General features: G+C 43.3%; 1 protein-coding gene across 2 annotated transcripts in view; it reads right to left on the reverse strand.

Annotated features, from left to right (window-relative positions):
- Positions 1-19,707, reverse strand: part of WDR26 (WD repeat domain 26) — a 40,790-nt gene extending 21,083 nt beyond the window's left edge. Inside the window, exons 1-6 of one of the 2 annotated variants that reach the window (XM_032838807.1) lie at positions 18,924-19,707; positions 16,995-17,094; positions 16,793-16,897; positions 11,151-11,287; positions 7,282-7,379; positions 6,030-6,186 (exon numbers count right to left, since the gene is read on the reverse strand). In XM_032838807.1, the coding sequence (XP_032694698.1) occupies positions 6,030-6,186; positions 7,282-7,379; positions 11,151-11,287; positions 16,793-16,897; positions 16,995-17,094; positions 18,924-19,330 (1,004 nt within the window). In that variant the 5' untranslated portion in view covers positions 19,331-19,707. The remainder of the gene's footprint in view (positions 1-6,029; positions 6,187-7,281; positions 7,380-11,150; positions 11,288-16,792; positions 16,898-16,994; positions 17,095-18,923) is intronic. The other variant, XM_032838806.1, reaches the window with a different exon arrangement.
- Positions 19,708-19,745: the final 38 nt, after the last annotated feature.

The following is a 19,745-nucleotide window of genomic DNA, read 5'->3' on the forward strand; positions in this document are numbered from 1 at the left end:
CAAATCCTGACTCAGCCACTTACTAGGTCGTTTCCCAGAAACCGGGAACCCCATTCAAACCATCTCAAGTTTTCCAACCAAAAACTAAAGAGAACGGTAGCTGCCTTATGGAATCTCTGTACGGGGACACACAAGAATGAGATGATGCACGTGGAGCATTTACATGGAGCCCAAGCCCCCGCTGGCACGTCCTCAGTGGCCGCTGCTACTCTAGATTAAGGGAACGAACTCTATGACTCTGGCTCTGAGAGGAAAGGGGATCATGAGTGACTGTTTCCAGGAAGCATTTTTCAAACCATGTGTAAACCCACTTTTAAAAACTATTCTGGGGCGCCTGGTGGCTCAGTGGATTAAGCCTCTGCTTTCTGCTCAGGTCATGGTCTCAGGGTCCTGGGATTGAGGTCTGTATCGGGCTCTCTGCTTAGCAGGGAGACTGCTTCCCCTGCCGCTCTGCCTACTTGTGCTCTCTGTATGTCAAATAAATAAATAAGATCTTTAAAAAAAAAAACAAAAAAAACAACAAAATGAGGTGCCTGGGTGCCTCAGTGGGTTAAAGCCTCTGCCTTTGGTTCAGGTCATGATCCCAGGGTCCTGGGATCAAGCTCCAAGTCGGGCTTTCTGCTCAGTGGGGAGCCTGCTTCCCCAACCCCCGGCCTACTTGTGATCTCTGTCAAATAAATAAATAAATCTTAAAAAAAAACACCAAAAACCCAACAGGGGTGCCTGGGTGGCTCAGTGGGTTAAAGCCTCTGCCTTTGGCTTGGGTCGTGATCCCAGGGTCCTGGGATTGAGCTCCACATCAGGCTCTCTGCTTGGCGGGGAGCCTGCTTCCCCTTCTCTCTCTGCCTGCCTCTCTGCCAAATAAATAAATCTGTGATCTCTGTCAAATAAATAAATAAATAAAAATCTTATTAAAACAACAACAACAAACAAACAAACAAACCCCATTCTATCCTCCTCCAACTCGATGGCAGCAGCCTTCCTCAGAGTTTCCTGCACTGACTTTGGAAGGTTACACGCCAAACTGCCTAGCCCAGAAGGCCTGGCTGTGCATGCTGCCGAGCAAGGAAATGTGTCCAGGACACCTAAGGAACAGGATCTGTAAATCTAACTTTAATTTCTTTATGTTTGAATTTAAATGGCTACATGTAATTAGTGGCTACTTTTTGGATAGTACAGCCCTCTAGTAGAATCTCTGCGATCATAGGAAAGTTATTTGAACATTAGTGGATACACTTTTCTTTCTTGGGGGGGGAGGGGCAGAGGGAGAGAGAATCACAAGCCGACTCTGTGGTGAGCGTGGAGTCCAACACGGGGCTCAATCTCACGACTCTGAGATCATGACCTGAGCCGAAACCAAGAGGTGGATGTTCAGCTGACTGTGCCACCCAGGTACCCCACAAAGGTTTCTCTTTTGAACCAAAGTACAGGTGACATGTAACAGTAAATCAGTTTCAGCTGTACAATAGTACTCTACCACTCTATACACGCACAGAACGCACACCACAGTGCATTACAGTATCATCCACTAGATTACCTACGCTGTACTTTTCATCCCCATGACTTGATAAACTTTTAAGTTTATCCTGAAAAATGATCTTCCCTGTTTTTTCCCCAGTCTATAATTTAAAAATTTATTTTATCAATTCACTAGCTTATAAATAATATATATTCAAAACTAAATTATTATTTACTTTTTCTGGCACACACACACATCTACTTTAGCACTTGGCTATTTGGAGGCTACATTCAATTTTCAGACTGTCTAAAAATTGCTTTAATTTCAAATTATTATTCTATACGTGAACTTAAACAGAATCAATACCAGTTGACATTAATGTTCTAGGTACGCCAAGCCCTGTGCTACACGTTTATAAATAGTACTGCTAATTCTCAAAACTACCTCATAATACAATTCCATCTTCATGAGGCTCGAAGAGGGCAAGTAACTTAACAAATCATAAACTGGTAACTGAATTAGGTTTAAACCTATGGCTGATTCTCCAACACCAGTTTTCTTTCAAATATCATTTTTTAAAAAAAGATTTTATTTATTTGACAGAAAGAGAGATCACAAGTTGGCAGAAAGGCAGGCAGAGGGAGAGAGAGAGATCACAAGTAGGCAGAGAAGCAGGCAGAGAGACAGAGAGGAAAGCAGTGTCCCTGCTGAGCAGAGCCCGAAATGGGGCTCAACCCCAGGACCCTGAGACCATGACCTGAGCTGAAAGCAGAGGCTTAACTCACCGGGCCACCCAGGCGCCCCTTAAATATCATTGCCTTTTTCAAGACCCTGTTGGATAAAATTTCAGTCAAAGTAGTACTTTTAATATCAATAATGTTTTCCTGCCTCTTATGGATAGTAATCAATAATGATGTCTTTTACCAAGTGAGAAACACTTTATATTTAGGCACAAAATACACAATAATTCAAATGGGTAAAATTGATCATGAATGAAAAGACAGATCTAAAGTCAGAGTACCAAGATGTCCTTAAGGAAGGACCATTTCATAATCAGAATTGAGGGCACAAGTCATCTAGTCTACTGACAATGAGTTGTAACTGAAAGTCATTAAAAGGGTATTTAAATTAACATTATGTTTATTACTTAAATCTTTGAAAAAGAATAAAAACAGACCCAGTTTATTAAAAGCCTAATTTTAGATGTATACAAATCAAAGTTGATGACTTTGTTTTCAAGTAAATTTAAAAATATCAGTACCTTCCCAAATAAAAGTGAATACTGTATTTTAATTAAACCGAATCTTAAACATTTCAAGTTTTCATAAATATTTCTTAACAATTCTTTACTAAGAAATGAATACTATAGGGACACCTGGGTGGCTCAGTGGGTTAAGCCGCTGCCTTCGGCTCAGGTCATGATCTCAGGATCCTGGGATCGAGTCCCGCATCGGGCTCTCTGCTCAGTGGGGAGCCTGCTTCCCTCTCTCTCTCTCTCTCTCTCTCTGCCTGCCTCTGTCTACTGTGATCTCTCTCTGTCAAATAAATAAAATAAAATCTTTAAAAAAAAAAAAAATGAATACTATAAAGTTACCTATGGAAACATCCTTCCACTGGTTGCCGGTGAAAAAAAACCCATAAATTTAACCAAATATATGCATATACTGTGGAAAAATACAAATAATATACACTATCTAATGAAAACCCATCAGTGCTGATTAGGGTTTTAAAAAGTTACAGTTCACTTATTCATAATCAATTCTCTATTCTCCAGAGAAAAGAGAGCAAACTTGGGATTTAGATTTCAATGCTAAGAATTACTTTACAAAAATAGAGTTTTCTAGTTTCAATGCTAATCTAATTTCTACAAGAAAATAAAGCAGATATTAAAAAACATCAACTTTTCTTTTGAAGATCTCTAGATGAAAGCGGAATACTAGGAATTAAATCACATTCAGGTTTTCTTCTTCTAGTTCAGCAACATCTGCAGAGACTGTGCACACTACCTACTTGCCCGACATGTCCCTACCTCAGGGTCTCACTCGGACAGGCAGAGATGGCAGAGTGAGACACAGAGACTGGGAATCCAAGAAGAAAAGCAGACTTTATGGGGACAGCAAGAGGAAAGGGGAGTTCTACTTCTGCTATGTTTCGTTTAAGGTCCTCGAGTCACACACACAGCTGTACGAAGGTCGAAGGCTTAGGAAATCAACCCCGCGGCTCTAGCCCAGACCTGGCCTACATGAGAACCTAGAGGAGGGTGGGAAGACAGAGAAACCTTTTGGAACACATCCTTATTGAAGAGACAGGTACAGAGGAGGAGCCTGAGAAGCAGCCAACAGTGAAACAGAGTCTGCAATGTTTCTGAAGTCAAACAGTTTCATGGCAAAGCAGTGAAATGCTATAGAAAGGTCTAGATGTAGGCTGGAGAACAGTCACTGGATTTAATAAAGAAGTTGTTCCTCACCAACACCAGAAACAGCTTTGGTGTTGTGTTGGCTGCAGAAATCTCAAGAGTGAAGGACACAGATACTGTGAATGCACAGAAGGGCGTTACTTCAAGCAGCAGTCTCGAAGGCGGGTGTGTGCATGTGTGCGTGCACGCAGTGGTGACTTGCAGAAGCGCAGAGTCAAAGTTTTGTTCCGTTTTTAAAAGATTATGGGGAAGACCTGCCTATTACCAGCTAGTTGGGAAGAGCATGAATGCCATCCTCAGGAGTGCTTTCTACGCAGCTTTACCAGAGAGGCTGGTCCCTGTTCTGAGCTAGAAAAAGTCAGACTATACATTTTCCATCACTCCTTTCACAGGTACTGTAACAGAAATCGAGGCATTCAGGAAACATGTAGGTCACGTTCTCCTCGATTTGCTCCACGGACACCCCCTGAATCCTAAGGTCTACCCTAAATATTCTCCAAGACACTCCGCCAGCAACACTGAGAAACCAGAAGACCATCTGGGGTCACATCTGCCTTAATTTCAACACTGGTCTCAAGTTCCTTAAAGGAGCCATGAAGGATGAAGCCATATACCCTTTTAATCTATATCTCCTACCTCTAATTCAACTCAAATGAAAAGATTTAAAAACTCTCATAAGCAAGTTAAGAACAAAATAAAAAATGACAAAAAGGAAAAGGATCTCTACTGACTTTGTTTTAGAACATTTAAAAAAATAAATTTATTTATTTGACAGGCAGAGAGGCAAGCAGAGAGAGGAAGGGAAGCAGGCTCCCCACTGAGCAGAGAGCCCAATGTGGGGCTTGATCCCAGGACCCCGGGACCTGAGTCAAAGCAGAGGCTTAACCCACTGAGCCACCCAGGTGTCTGTTTTAGAACATTTAAGACATAAACCATGTAACTACCCAATACGTTAAGATGAATGGCACTTAGTCACTTAAAGCCAAGAACTCCACCAAACATCCTCAGGTTTTCACTGCATTTGGGGAGGGAGAGATAGGAACTCAACCACTCGGGAAGCAGTCTGTGCACACCTCCTCGATGTCACCCATAGTCACAGTGCTCACACACAAAGCATCTACGGTTGTTCCCAAAGGCCGCATGTCGTCTACACTCTGGTCCTGCCTGCTTATACCACTTTCAGTACTTTGTCCATGAATTTTATTTTTTTTTAAAGATTTTAGTTATTTATTTGACAGAGATCACAAGTAGGCAGAAAGGCAGGCAGAGAGAGAGAGGGAGGAGGAAGCAGGCTCCCTGCTGAGCAGAGAGCCCCATGGGGGGCTCGATCCCAGGACCCTGGGATCATGACGTGAGCCGAAGACAGAGGCTTTAACCCACTGAGCCACCCAGGCGCCCCCGTCCATGAATTTTTGCTAAAGAAACTGGCATGTGTACTGCAACTGTTCATGTGTGGTTCACCAGACCCAAATCACTTCCCTTCTGAAGTCTGAAACATTTCAGAATTAATTTTCAGTATCTTAAAAAATTGAAGTTCGGCTTTAGTTTTGGAAATTGTTATCAAAATAGCAGGAACATTATTACTCCCAATATCTAAGGCAGAGCTGAATTATGGACATGGACAGGGTTAGTAACAAAACCCAACCCAGAAAGTTACTGCCTGTTATTCTAACCATTTTTAGTTTAGATGACAGGTTCTCCTAAAAAGCAGAACTTCCATGAAGAACCAAGTATTTCCATGATCTTTATGGGCAGAAAATAATCGGGGCCATTGTCAAAATAGCTATAAGGTCCAGAAAAAGTCACTCTGTGACTCCGGGCATCCAAGGACAGCAGAGCCTTTGGCAGCTGGCGTCCCCGCCCAACACCACTCATAAGCCCTTACAAAGATGGCCAGACAGAACAAATGACCAACCGACACCCAGATGAGAAAGAAAAGCTCGGCTTTCCAGCTTCCCATCTTGAGATGCAGTCCGCTACACAAACACGAGCCAAATTCTCTGAAAGTGTCCACTTCAGGAAGTTCTAACTCTGCCCAGGAATGCTAGATTGGACACAAATGGTTTCGCAGCAACAGGACAAAGTTCCAAAAAAGGAACATTTTAACCGAGTTCATACTGAGTCTGTAAACTATAGAAGAAGTTTGTCTCTTACCTACTACAAACATGATCTATAAGCAGAGACACAGAATCTAGATTATTATCAAGTTTGGTATTGTGATATAGGCACCGATCCCTTTGTAGTTCCACCGCCTGCCGCAGCAGGGTCTGTAAACGCCGGGGGGGGAGCATCACTGATGGTGGCAAATACGCTGTAAGAGAAGACATTTTTAAGAAGAGAAATAACAATAAACATTAAAAAACCAAGACAGTATAACCTTTATTCGCCCCCTTCTGTTCCATTTGCCCCTGCCCTAGAAATCTCATGTCCCTTAGAGCAGTGACGGGAGGGGACACAGTGGGAATAGCAGCTACAGCTACGCTACCACAAAATGGGAGAGACAGGAGGGCTTTAGTTTCTATGTTAATTTCCAAAAACACAAATAAACCCCCTGCCCAAAAAGCCCTATTACCAAAAAAACCCCCCCAAAACCCAATGATGATGAAGAGCAAATCTGCAGAAGACTGTCCTGGAGAGACCATGCATCCTGACAGTGTAAGAGGAACCTCCCCCCAACAAAGGGCCAGCTGACGAGGAGGGATAAGCACCAGGTCCCATCAGATTGCTTCTAATGCCAACGATCCTGTGAAAACTCAGGAACGACTGGTGCTTTGACGTGGATAGCCCTCTCTTCCAATCCTTCCAGGCCTCACTCCTTCCCAACCACACAGTTTTCGGATTCTTAGGATCTCTACTACCATACCCCAACGTGAAACACATAGAATAACATGATTTAATATGAGAGGGAATAAAAAAAAATTTTTCTCTATAAAAGTGTGTAAAATATAAGTATAAAAGTGGCAAAAATAAAACCCCTACTCTAATCTGGAAGTTATGTATAACATAGCTGGGGGGAGGGTGGAAAGGAATACAGTTTATATAAACCTGGGCCTTCTTACTGAAATCAACAACTTTTTAAAACACTTGTAGATTACATTTCTGGTTTCTGTATTTTTTTCCTCCAACCATAGCACTTCTCCCCCAAACAAAATCTTAACGGGAGCATCACCGCATAGTATAAATGGGACCTGGGCCCTCTCCCCTGATTCATGGGGAGGTAAGCTGCTTCTCAGACTCCATGGCAGAATTTGGAAACCTTTACTTTAAAGGGCTTAATGGATTTTCCCTTCTTCCGTACATAACTGCTCACTGAGAGCGTGTCTGGATGCAGGTCTTCCTGATCAATTCATAGTATCTATTTCTAATTAAGAGAAAACACAGAAACACCAAAAGGTAAGACTCTTACTCTGTAGTTTGTCCAATAGTTTGGATCGGGAAGCTGTTCCTTTGCCTTCCCATTCTGCTTTTGCACGTAGGTCTTCTGCATGGCTACACATCAGATACCTAAAAACAGGAAAGAGAAAGCGCCAAATATCAAACCCTTTTCCTTGGGTAACATAACGATAATACGATAATAATATAATTTTTCATAACTGAAAAATATTAACCATACTTTTACTAAGAAACATGTATCAAGTTTTTACTAAGAAAATCATACCAAGAAGCAATTTCTACAGTGGACCCAATTAATTAACACAACCCAGCATGTGGATGTATTTATTTTTAAGATTAATAAAGCACCATTACCAAAGTATATAATGTTACTGTCATGACATATGATCACATTAGTAAAACACGTCCGTCCCCTCTCCTGTCAGCCCACATCATGCTGTGTACGCCGCTCTCACAACACGCCAGGCTCGGCCCCAAGCACTCCATGTGTACTACTCTACTGGCTGGGCACCAATATCCTGGGTGAGGCCAGCACTCGCGGGCTGATTCACAAACGAACCACCCAAGGCCCAGAAAGCCTGAGTAACCGGGTGAGGGTTAAGACACAAAAAAAGGGGCTTGAACTCAGGCATTTTTAGCTGCAAAACTTGCTCTAATTACTACACTAACTGAATTACTTCTCAGGAGGAAAAGAGAACTCCCCCCCCCCAAAACCTCAGATAAGAAAAAAACACTTCCGGGGGCACCTGGGTGGCTTAGTGGGTTAAGCCTCTGCCTTCGGCTTGGGTCATGATCTCAGGGTCCTGGGATCAAGCCCTGCATTGGGCTCTCTGCTCAGCAGGGAGCCTGCTTCCCCCTTTCTCTCTGCCTGCTACTCTGCCTACTTGTGATCTCTGTCAAATAAATAAATAAAATCTTAAAAAAAAAAAAAAGACAAAAAACCCTTCAAAGACAGTTACACTAAGTTAATTAAACAAAAACATACCTGCAAGAGTTTATCATAAGTGTCATTCAAGAAATGGTACAACTGGATAATCATCCTTGGGTCATCCTGTGAAAGGTATTGAGATCCCAAAGCAGAAACTCTGGGAACGGCTTCATCACTACGTGTGCCAAAGGAGGCATAAATGCTAAAAAGTAATGGGTTCTGGAGAAAACATGAGGCCCCCTGGTGGGAGTGTGACCCTGACCTTGCTCTGGCTCTTAGAGAAGAACGGGCTTTCAACGTAAAAGAAGTGAAGGCATTATTCAGACATGGAGATTAGACCTAGTGAGTCCTACTTTGTCTGGTATTGTTCTCAGACCTGTTTTTCTCACTTGTAAAAAAGATATTAAATAGGGAAGTAAGGATTAACTAAGAGTATATGAAGTACTTGGTCCACTACCTGATATACACGTAGAGCTTATAAGTATGAGAAACCTCTCAGTTGATTTGAGTGTCACCTTCTCTTTTTCTCACCTGCATGAAGCAAACTGCATTCAGCACTGAGTAAGTTCTCGCCTCTTACCCTGGAGCAGAGAACTACCTGCTCTCTTGCAATTTACTTAGTGTATGGTGTCTTAGCTGATGAGAACTTACTTTGTTTTAATGGCGTGAGTAACCTGACTGAAAATACAAAATATAAAAGAAGCCAGGTATTGCAAAACTTTTGGTTTCTAAAATAACTTTTTTGGGGGTAAAATTTATTTTCAGTAATTTCACAGAAAAATTGTTCACTTTTTTTTTCCTTTTTTTAAAAGATTTTATTTATTTGACAGAGATCACAAGCAGGCAGAGAGGCAGGCGGGGGCGGGGGGTGGGGGGAAGCAGGCTCCCTGCTGAGCAGAGAGCCCGACGCGGGGCTCGATCCCAGAACTCTGGGATCATGACCTGAGCCGAAGGCAGACGCTTTAACCCACTGAGCCACCCAGGCGCCCCAAAACTGTTCACTTTTTAAATTTGGCTAAAGACACCTATGATTGCTTTTGCCACTTTCAAAAATACACATTACACCTTAAGGGTTTCACAAGAATGTCTGTTTATGGGAAGCTGCGTGGCATGATTGAAAAGATGCTATGCCAGTGGGAAAAACCCCTAGGTCCTCATGCCAACTCCACATCTGGCCATCTTTACACAACTTCCTTATGGGAAACAGTCAAGGGACACACTGGGTGAAGTTCATTTTGGAATCAAAACTAGGTGATTAAGTTACATGTTCTGTTACCAAAGCAAGAAAAAAATCATCATGGGAATGGTCTTTAGGTGACACAGAAATCAGACACCTTATTAAGCAGATAAACAGAACCAGGTAGTCTGTCAACTACAGACATAACACACTCAGCATGCTCCAGTGTCCGAAGATGCCGTGCATGCAGACCACCACTCGGCCATCAGTCAGATAAGGCTTGGAAGACGGGCTTCTGCTTTACCAGGCGGACTGGTTACTTCACTTCTCTGAGGTTCAGTTTCCTTTTCCTCAAAAACCCTAAAAATGAACCTTACAACACCTCCTTGGGTCCACTGTTTTGTCCATTATTTTGTATCTGAAAATTTATCATGTGTCAATGTTGTTCTACAGGCCGGGCCGTATCATGTAATAAAAAATGATATAAAGAAAAAATTAAAAACAGTGATGTGACAAGAGAATGCCTGGTAGGTGGTTTTAGGGGAGGATGTTCGAGCTGGGGCCTGAGCACCTAGTAGCCTGCTATGGAAAGATCAGGGGAAGAGCAGTTAACATAAAGGGAAGTGTGAGCAGCTTGGCCAGTTAAGGAACAGAAGAAACATTAATATCGCTAGAGAGTAAATGAAGGAAGGAAAAGATGGCAGGAAAAGGTCAGGGACTCCGCAGGCTTGAGCAGAGATTCTGGATTTAAGGGGGCTAGAAAGCCAGTGAGAAGTTTTAAGAAAGGGTTTAAGTATAGTATTAAGAAATTAAATAAAGAAATTAAGAAAACCATTAAGAAATGGTTTAATGTATGGTATTACTTATGTATTTATGTATTCATCTGGCTGCTAGGTGAAATGCATCGTTAAGGGAGTGAGAAGGAAAGCAATGGGAGGCCACTCATATGTTCTAGGAGACACGTTTATAGATTCACTAGGACAGAATTTGTGGAGATGGAGAGAAACGGACAAATCTGGAATGTTTTAGAAAGGCCAATACATGTCAAGAGTTAAAAGATGTAAGAAATGAAAGGATGAGGTCTGTTTTTTGTTTGGACAAAGGTCCTACCGCTAACCAAGATGGGAAAACTAGGGGAGAAGCAGGTGGGGGCTGGGAGTGGGGAGGAAAACTGGATTCAAGAAGCTCACTGTGGACAGGCCCCTCTGAGACACCCAAATGGAGACGGTCAGGGAGGCAGTTGGATACACACACTGGGACCTGAGGTGAGAGTTTCTGGCAGAAACAGCATGTGAGGGTGCGGCACAGAATGAGGGGACCTAGCGGGGTAAGCGGACCGAGAACAGATGTGGGGTCTGGATCCAAGGCCTTGGTCCCCTGACATGGAAAGAATGGACGTGAAGATCAAGTGAGACCGTGTACAGGATATGCTCACTCAGTAAGGACCCGGGGAAGGATAGGCGCACATTAGGCAGAGTGTCGGATGCAGTGCACTGGAAGGTTCTCTGCTCCCTGTCTGCACAGAAGGGGATGCCACAAGGTTTTTATGAAAGACTATGAAATGGTGATAACCTATTTCTTCTTCCTAGTCTCATATGCATTGTTTCCCAGGAGGACAAGAGCAGCCTGAATGTGTTTAAATGACTGCATCCAGACAAACACCGTCCTGGGACGCAGCACGATTCCCACCCTGGAGGAGCGGCAGCCGAGTCGGACCAGGTGGTGCCTCTGTCACCCGGCATCCAGAGTCACCCGGTGTCCGGAGCGGCACCCTTACCCGCTGAGGACGTGAATACGCTCCGTGTTGTACTTCAGGGGCGTCAACTCGCAGCGCAGAACGTGAAGGGCCTCTAGGACCTTGCCGTCCTCTAGGTACTCCAGGTACTTCTGCTGCAGCAGCAAAAACTTCATCCTCTGACAGGACAGAAAGCAGCAGTCAGGGGAAAGAAGCTGACGGAAGGTTCAGAAAATGTTTGTGCCTAAACAGAACAGTAGAAACCATTCTACTACGCCCTTTGACAATCACTTCTTAAAATGCTTTAAGATGATTCAAACTATTTTGGTTTAATATAGTCACAGTAGATTAAATGTTGACTTTGCTCAATTCCACATCTTAATAAAACTCTGCTTTGAACCAATAATCTCAAATTAGGTAAGACCATTAGCAACCAAGGCATCACCAGAGGAAAAAATGAACTCTGCCCTTAGAACATTCACCTAGAATTGTATTCTTGCATGAAAATTCAGAACCCTTCCAGGTATTCTAAATTTGTTTTACAAGTCTGACTCTTACAATAGGGCTTTAAGGGGTTTTATGACACAAGTTTTGAAAAGAGGGAAGAAACACTGGTTAATGGAGTACAATTACTTAAAACCTGCAGTGTGTCAGAAGGATTAAGCAGACCGCCAAGCAGAACTAGAGGCTTGGGGCAGAGGTCACGGAGCATCAGGCATGCCTTATGGAAGAAGAGCTGTCCAGCAAAAGGCCTAGAGGTCCATGCGCAGAGTGGGCCAGCGTGAGTCTGATGGCCTCGCCCTTGCTAGGAGGTCTATGACAGAAGGCTGAACTCTAAAGTTTGCAAAAGGAGTATCTGTGTGTTCTGCTCATAGCCTGCTCGCTGAGGCATTTAACTACGGGACACAGGCAATTATGACCAACTCGTTTCTCCCAAAAGGACAAACTGTTTCTAGTTTGTGGTGAAGCACTTTTGCACTGAGTTTTTCCCTGAAATGTGTTTGGCTCTAATACTCTTTAATGTCCCTTTACTCTATTATGATACTTTTAACTGGAAAGCGATCATCATGATCTTAGCAGCTTTTCTGTGAAGAGAAATACTTATGACTATCAAGTTGAAACTTTTCTACAATAGAAGACCATTGCTCGGAGGTACTCTTTCATCTGATCTGCTAACTTCGGCTCTGGAGCAAGCCGACAGATACAGGTACGGATGTCAGTGGATGGAAAATGTCAGCCATATTTAGAGACCCCAAGGCATACAGTGGTCAAGATTTTGAACCTACTTAAAAGAAAACACCAAACAAGAGCTTCTTCTTCCTCAGTAAAACATTAAGTATACATATATTGTTCCAAAATGGTGTGGAGAAATGATCATTTTTTCAGAGTACCATGAACTTCTCTGCAAGATTTCCTAGTTGGGAGTATTTAGAACAAAGGCCTACCTACAAGCCTCTAAAAATGGTTTCTAGGGAAAGTAAACAAAACAAACCCCGTCAGTTAAGGCAGGCCGACATTTAAACACTTCTTTTGTAAGATGCATTGCATATGTTTGGTGGTAATCTAAACTTAAATCTGTAACTAAAGAACAGAAAAAATTTCAAACTATCAGATGAGCTCCTGTAACTCCAGAAAAACTACCTTTACCAAATTTTACACATCACGTTAGATAGACTAATGAACGCTTCAGAAACAGATCGGTTATCAAGATGCACTGAGAAGTGTGTTGCTGCATGTGGGGCCAAAAGTTAACCTGTATTATGTCAAAGAAAAAAATACTCTGATGTCCATCAGGTGACAAAAACCAAAGACTAAATAAAACAATTTAAGAATCAAAGGATTTTACATCTGAAGTTCTTCTGGATAGCCTCCCCATTTTATCACCCAAAAACAACCTGCACTCTTTATGAAAGGCAGAGTTTATAGATTTCCCTTTACTGATATGGTCACATTTTCATTTCACATAGCGTTTCTGATTCAAACCTGAGAATCATGTTTAGCTGCACTATTTTTTCATTTAAATGCCACACGGAACTGGCCAGTATGTGTACTTGGTTTCTCCACTCAATTTTCTTAGCAATCGGAAATCTGGAGAAAATTATTTTCCATTATTTATTTTTGGGGGTGTCAACCGTGAGGTCCTAGGTACAGCCCCCATTCCAGTGTGTGTAGGGACAGTGCCCCAAGTGCTATTTCCCCCTTATTTCCCCACCAAGATCCTGCTGGAACATGCTCTTGTCTTTCTACAGGGCAGGGAGGGAGTGGGCCAAGGGAAAACTGTGAGGGGAGCTGACTCAAATGCATTTCTGGACACACAGGGCACACTATAAAGACGGTGTGCAGACATTTTTCTAGGAGTCATTTTTTCCAGATGAAGACAAAGAATATCCTCACACGGGTATGGAATCCTGGTAGTGTGCACGGCAGCTGAGAGGTTGCTGGCCAAGCACAGCTAGAGATTCGGTTGAAAGATAAAATGCTTATTCTCCTAAAAATCAGTTCAGTTTGTATTTGACACATATGGTACGGATGGAGAGTACAAGTGCATTTTACTTCCCAAAATGTAAACATAATTTCAAGAAAATAAACACCTTTCACAAATGATGTTAATTATTTAAAGTTTTAAAAATTCAGGCAAAACTGAAGTTTGTTGAGGTGGGGACAGAGCTTAATGAACCCTCCCCTTTTTTTTAAAGACCGCAAGTTGGGCGGCGCCTGGGTGGCTCAGTGGGTTAAAGCCTCTGCCTTCGGCTCAGGTTGTGATCCCAGGGTCCTGGGATCGAACCCCGCATCGAGCTCTCTGCTCCACGGGGAGCCTGCTTTCTCCTCTCTCTCTCTCTCTGCCTGCTTCTCTGCCTACCTGTGATCTCCATCTGTCAAATAAATAAATAAAATCTTTAAAAAAAAATAAAGACTGCAAGTTTCCAAAATGAAGAAAAGAAGAAAGAGGCTGAGAAAACAAACTGCCCTTTATAGCTGCCCCCAGCTCCCAAAGAGACCTCTGTGAGAGCACTTCTGTTCCCTGATCATCTCCCACCGTCTTTTGGCCCAGGTTGTCTGTCTGTCTCTTACTATACAGCCGCACCGTGAAAGACAGCTCCACGTGGTAGGTCCTGCTGCTGTCGTGCCGCCCCTCATCCTACCCAATATTGGGACCACTGTACCCTCTCCTCCCACTGAAATGTCCTGACCTATTTGAAGGAAAAGTCCAAGGCCGTACGGACTATACAGGGGGGCCTTCCAGCTAACTCAGGAGTGGTTCTAACTCTGCAGTAAGGGTTATAACCAAGTTGTATCAATTAAACCATGACTCAGAGGAAAGGGGAAATGAATTATATTTAAACTATGGGTTTCAAAGCCCTATTTAACTTTAAAAAACAGTAGTTAATTTCTGTCCATGAAATTAGTATTTGAACACTTTTTTAAAGCACATTTCTATTATACTAAAAAATAAATACAGATTTTAGATAGAGGAGTTTCCCATATTACTGGCCTCTACTACCCATCCAAACTCCCCCGACATGGTGAAGCACATGTGAACCCAAACTGAATAATGTTGATTCATGAGCTCACTTTCCAGAAAATCCAGAGCAAATTCTGCTATTGCTGGTACCATCTGACTGGATATCATTAAGAAATATGGGGGGTAGGTGGGGAGATCAGAGAGTGGATTGGGTCAATAAAAATGTTCGGGCTTAAAAAGGAAAATATAATTGTAGACTTGATTAAGTCATCAAATGCGTCTGGGCATACAATTAAAATAATTATGCTAAAAAAAAGTCCCAAATAGTTGACTTCTATGGTATTATTACAGTTACCCTGAGACTGGGTTCTTTTCTGGAGATAGAGTCAGAGAGAGGAGTAAATCTGAACACAAACTAGAAGGGTTAAAAAAATGCTGAACTGAATCTTAAACCTGGAACCCCTTTCTTTGTACAAATACCTAAACAGTTTGATGGTATGAGGCTTAGCCAGAGATTTAACCTTCATTTTATTAGATGCTGGAATGTTCTATAGACTGAACAGGCTGTAAAAAGAAAGGACTCTTCCTCATCATCTACAAACTGCCTTTCCTGAGTTTACATGTTGCTTCTAATGAAGGTTTCAGGTGAGACAGTCATAATCTAAAACCAACACAGTAGCCCTACATTTCTATAAACAAGTAAGAAAAAATAGAAAGTGACCCTATTTAAATTTTTACTAAATTACAAACACAATTTGAAGTGAAGCTTTAAAAAAGGTAAACAGTTCTTCCAAAACTCACTTAGTTTCTGTCTTTATTTTTGGGTCACCTTCCATTCCATCAGAGCTAGTAATTTATGAGAAACTGCCCAATTAAAATACACTTAGATTCCTTTTTTTTTTTTTTTTTTAACCCCCAAACACACTGATTGGGAAAAATTTAAGTTGCTGGGAAATGTATAATCCTTCTAAATGTAGGTGTTTATTTTAACTTCTGTGTTTTCATTTTTTAATATTCACATGGAACTGGTCATTCCATGAGTTAATTTATTATTAATCACCTGATTCCACAGTAAGTAAAAATTTTAGTTTATATGTTCATACTTGTTTGCACCTTCAATTTGCCTGAGGTTCATTCTCTAGAAGTATACATTATGGTATAAAATTATATTACGAATTTGAAAACTTTTGTAATTAAGATTTCCCCCCCAACAAAAAAAAGCCCGAAAAACAAAAACAAGAGGCTCTATTAGGTTTACAGACAAAGGCAGCAAGATTAATGTTTGACCCAATTAAAAAAAAAAAAATCAAAAGGTAACAGTAGTCATTTACTAATATTTAACAAACAGCTGGTTTCCCTACTTGACTTCCTATTGGCCTCCTTTCCCTCCCCCACCAGACAGGAAACTGCTTCTGACAACAAATGAATCAGCTAGAAGTTAAAAGGCCAGCAGCCAGCAGCTGATTCTTCATGGTTTCCAATCGTAGGCACTTAGAAAAACTTATCCTTCTCCTTTCCCTCACTGACATCTATAGAAGAATTAAAGCCTACCAGTAGAAAAGATTCAGTAAGATTTATGAAAGAGGCTAACAAGTTGGACTACTGAACTGATCTTGTCGGGGAAATAAGGCCTGTGAGCATGGCCCAATGGTCAAATCTGCACACAAACCCTGCACCAGCGTCATCCACAATGTACATACTTGGACACTGTCAATGCACACAACTGGAATGCAAGAGTGGAAAATGGTGAACACACCAAAGGAGCTGCTTTGAATTAACTTAATTCCCAAAGATTAAAAGGAACAAACAAACAAAAAAAGACAAATCATGTACCAGCTACTTAAGGCTATAGGATACACACACATCCAAATACATTTCCTCTGCCAGCACATTCAGTATAAATAATGTGAAAGTATAATTTAGCTTTGATTCCACAAATATAAAACTGCTATTAACAGCACTGAAAGCATGAAGATCTTCCAATTAATTTCTAGAAGCTTAATTTATGAAGTAGGTTCAAATGACACATTTACTAAACATGGTTTTAAAAAGATAAAACTCAAAATTTTAAAACATCAACACTCATCTTGGTTTACAAACTTAATTACATGAACTTTAACTATTTTTAGGCCTTATCTCTTATAAGAGACAGAAACCTAGGATTATCAATAACCTATGAAAATAAGCATGAATGTGAAACTAAGAACAAAAGTGTATTTACCACAATTATTCCCAACAACGTTTGAGAGATTTCAAGTGCGCCTCTTACCACAATAGCATGAGGAGAATGCACTAAAGGCTTTAGTTCATTCAGGTCATTTTCTGCCTGCAAAAATTGGCATAAAAGAAAAACAAAAATGTCACAAAATGCACATTCCAATATATAATTTTAGCAGCACACAGCTCTATATGCCCTACTTTACCTTCTCCCAGTCTCCTTCCATGACATGATTTCGGAATTTGGTGGCAGAAGGATGTTCTAAACGACATCCTGACTCTTGCATGAGGAGATCAACAGTCTGGCTGCAGGAGAGATACAGTGTAAAAAAGACCTGGCCAACTTGTAGGATTCACTCTTCTAAAACAACTCATGTCCATAAAAACAGTTGCAAAAGTTTTCAAGCTAACCTCATGATGGAGAAAAAAAGAAATCATTTTTTTTTTTTTTAAACTGTGTTTGGCTCAACAAACTTGCATTTTGAAACGGCCACCGTGGAGTTTTATCTAGTCAGGTTAAAAGCCTTCTTGAAACCAGTTTCAAAATAAGTTCTTCTAATTTTTACCATTTAACGCCTCAGAAGTTTAGTGAGGTATAAAATCTCCAAGAACACGTTGTAACCAAGTGGTTAAATAAATAAAAACCAGGCTTTCCCTACTAACCACGTTACAACAGTTCAAAAGATAGAAACTGTTAGCTCCAGACAAGGCAAGAGAGAGGACCTGGGTCAGGGAAGGGCCTTACATCCAGACGTGATGTTTGCAAAGATATTCAACTAGGTCAATCTTCAAAATTAAAATAAATTCAGCATCAAAAATCACTCTCTCTCTATACTAAAAATAGCAAATTTACTACGGTGTAGGTTCCAAACAGTCACGAGTTATTTCCTCCTGCTGCTGTCAGCTTGCTTCTTGTCTCAATAACATGTTCTGTTAGCATTTACAAAATCTGTTTTCATACTAATCCTTCTCCTTAGGGAACAAAGTGAAATCTTTCAAAGACCTATTTCTCTTTGAGAGCTGAAAAAAATCTACCAAATGCAGTTTGTCTCATCAGATATTTAGATACCTAAAATCTTCACCAGTTTTCCCTATTTGTGTTTGTTTCAATGCTTTCTCATTCATCTCTGTTTATTTTTCAGCTAAACAGTGCCACAGTCTGCCAGAGAATCAAAATACTTGGGTCACTTTTAAAAAGTGCTCCCCTCACTTCCCCTTCCAGGGAGAACTAATCTGTAAATCCAAAACTACACCTAGGCTAGCCCTAAGAGCTTTTGGCCTAGGATTTGAAGCTAGGAAAGGGACTGCTGCATGTTTCCCCCCTTTGGTCTTCCTCTGGCTAGGCTTCACCCCACCATCAGGACTCCAGGGCATTCTCCACCCTGGTCCTACCTTCCACCACCCCCCTGGCTTTTCCTTTGTGCATACGGGTTGGTGGGTTCACCTTATTTTAGGTGCACAAGGCCACCGACCTTGTATTTGAAAATAAATTATTCCCCAGATCAGAGTTCTCTTTCTCACAGGCACTCTCTTGGAATTCAAGTGGGATTTCGGGAGACCGGTTAGTGGTAGGCCTCTCGCACATACACAAGGGCCTTTAAATGACATCAACAGGGCATTTCACTCGGTCGCTCCCATCAGATTTATTCCACAACCTCCTTCCAAATTCTCCCAGCCTCTCAGTTCCCATGAACACTTGTAGGCGATTGTCTTTCCTGATTGGTGGTTGGCCTGGGTTGTCTGTCATAGTTGGGGGTGGGGAGGTGTCCCACAAAGATGCCTCTGAGATATACTTGAAAAACAAATCCTCCAAGGTTCATTATTTCCAGCAGCTCGAACGCACCCCTCCCCCACCATGCGAAGACACACTCCCGCATCTGTCTTTATTGACAGACAATTCAGCTCCGAAGGTGTGCGGGCAGGGGGCAATGTCCGGGTTTCCTGTCCCCCTCCCCGAGCCCGCCGCCGCCTGTCTCCGTCTCCCCTCTAAGCCCTGCAAGTCAGCTGCTCCTCCCCGTCCTCCCCCGGCCCGCAGCACGAACGCTCTCCCGGGCCGAGCTCCGTCCGGCCCCCCTCCCCCACGCGGCCTCTGGCCCTCGGTCCGTCCACACCAGCCGCCTGGAAAGGACACTTACTTGAGCCCTAAGCCATTCAAGTGCTGTCCTATTAGCCTAATGACATCCTCGTCGGACTGGGAGAGCCGCTTCTTCTTCTTGAGGCTGCTGCCCAGCTCTGGGGTGGCCGAGGAGGCAGCGGCGGCGGCGGCGGCCGAGGCGGCGGCAGTGGCGGCCCCGCCGGGGACCCCGTTATTGACATTCAGGCTGTTGCTATTGTTGCTGGCGGCGGAGGGGGCGGAAGGCAGCAGCCCGTTGGCGTGAGCCAGGTCCCCCGCGGACGACGACGACGAGGGGGACGACTCCCCGTTCTGGGCCGACAGGCAGGCCAGCTCCTGGGTCTGTCCCTGGCCCCCGCCGCCCCCTCCGCTGCCGCCGCCGCCGCCGCCGCCGCCTCCTCCTCCTCCTCCTGCCCCGTTGGCCTGCATGATGCTGCCGCTGACCAGGCTGTGGCCGCTACTTCGGTGGGGGGCGGCGGCGGGGGCAGCGGCCGGGGGCAGTCCCACCACCACCACCACGGAGGAGGAGGAGGAGGAGGACGACGACGACGACGAGGACGAGGACGACGAGGACGGAGGGGAGAGGCCTGCTCTGCCTGCCGAAGCCCCGGGCTCTCCTGCTCCCTCCGCCGCCGAGGCTCGGGGTTTCTTCCGCGGGGGCGGGGAGGCTCCGCCGGCGTCCGAGTCGGAGGAGGAGGAAGCGGAGGCCAGAGTTTCCTCGCCGAGAGAGGCCGTGGTGGGAAGCCGGCGGGGCGAGGCGGGGACCGGGGGAGGGTCGGGGCGAGAGGGCCGGGGGCGGGAGGGGTCGGGGCCGGGGCGGGAGAAGGGAGAGGAGGAGGGGGAG

The sequence above is a fragment of the Lontra canadensis genome, unplaced genomic scaffold (genome assembly GCF_010015895.1).
Source record: "Lontra canadensis isolate GAN:19392208 unplaced genomic scaffold, GSC_riverotter_1.0 scaffold106, whole genome shotgun sequence".
NCBI classification, from domain to species: domain Eukaryota; kingdom Metazoa; phylum Chordata; class Mammalia; order Carnivora; family Mustelidae; genus Lontra; species Lontra canadensis.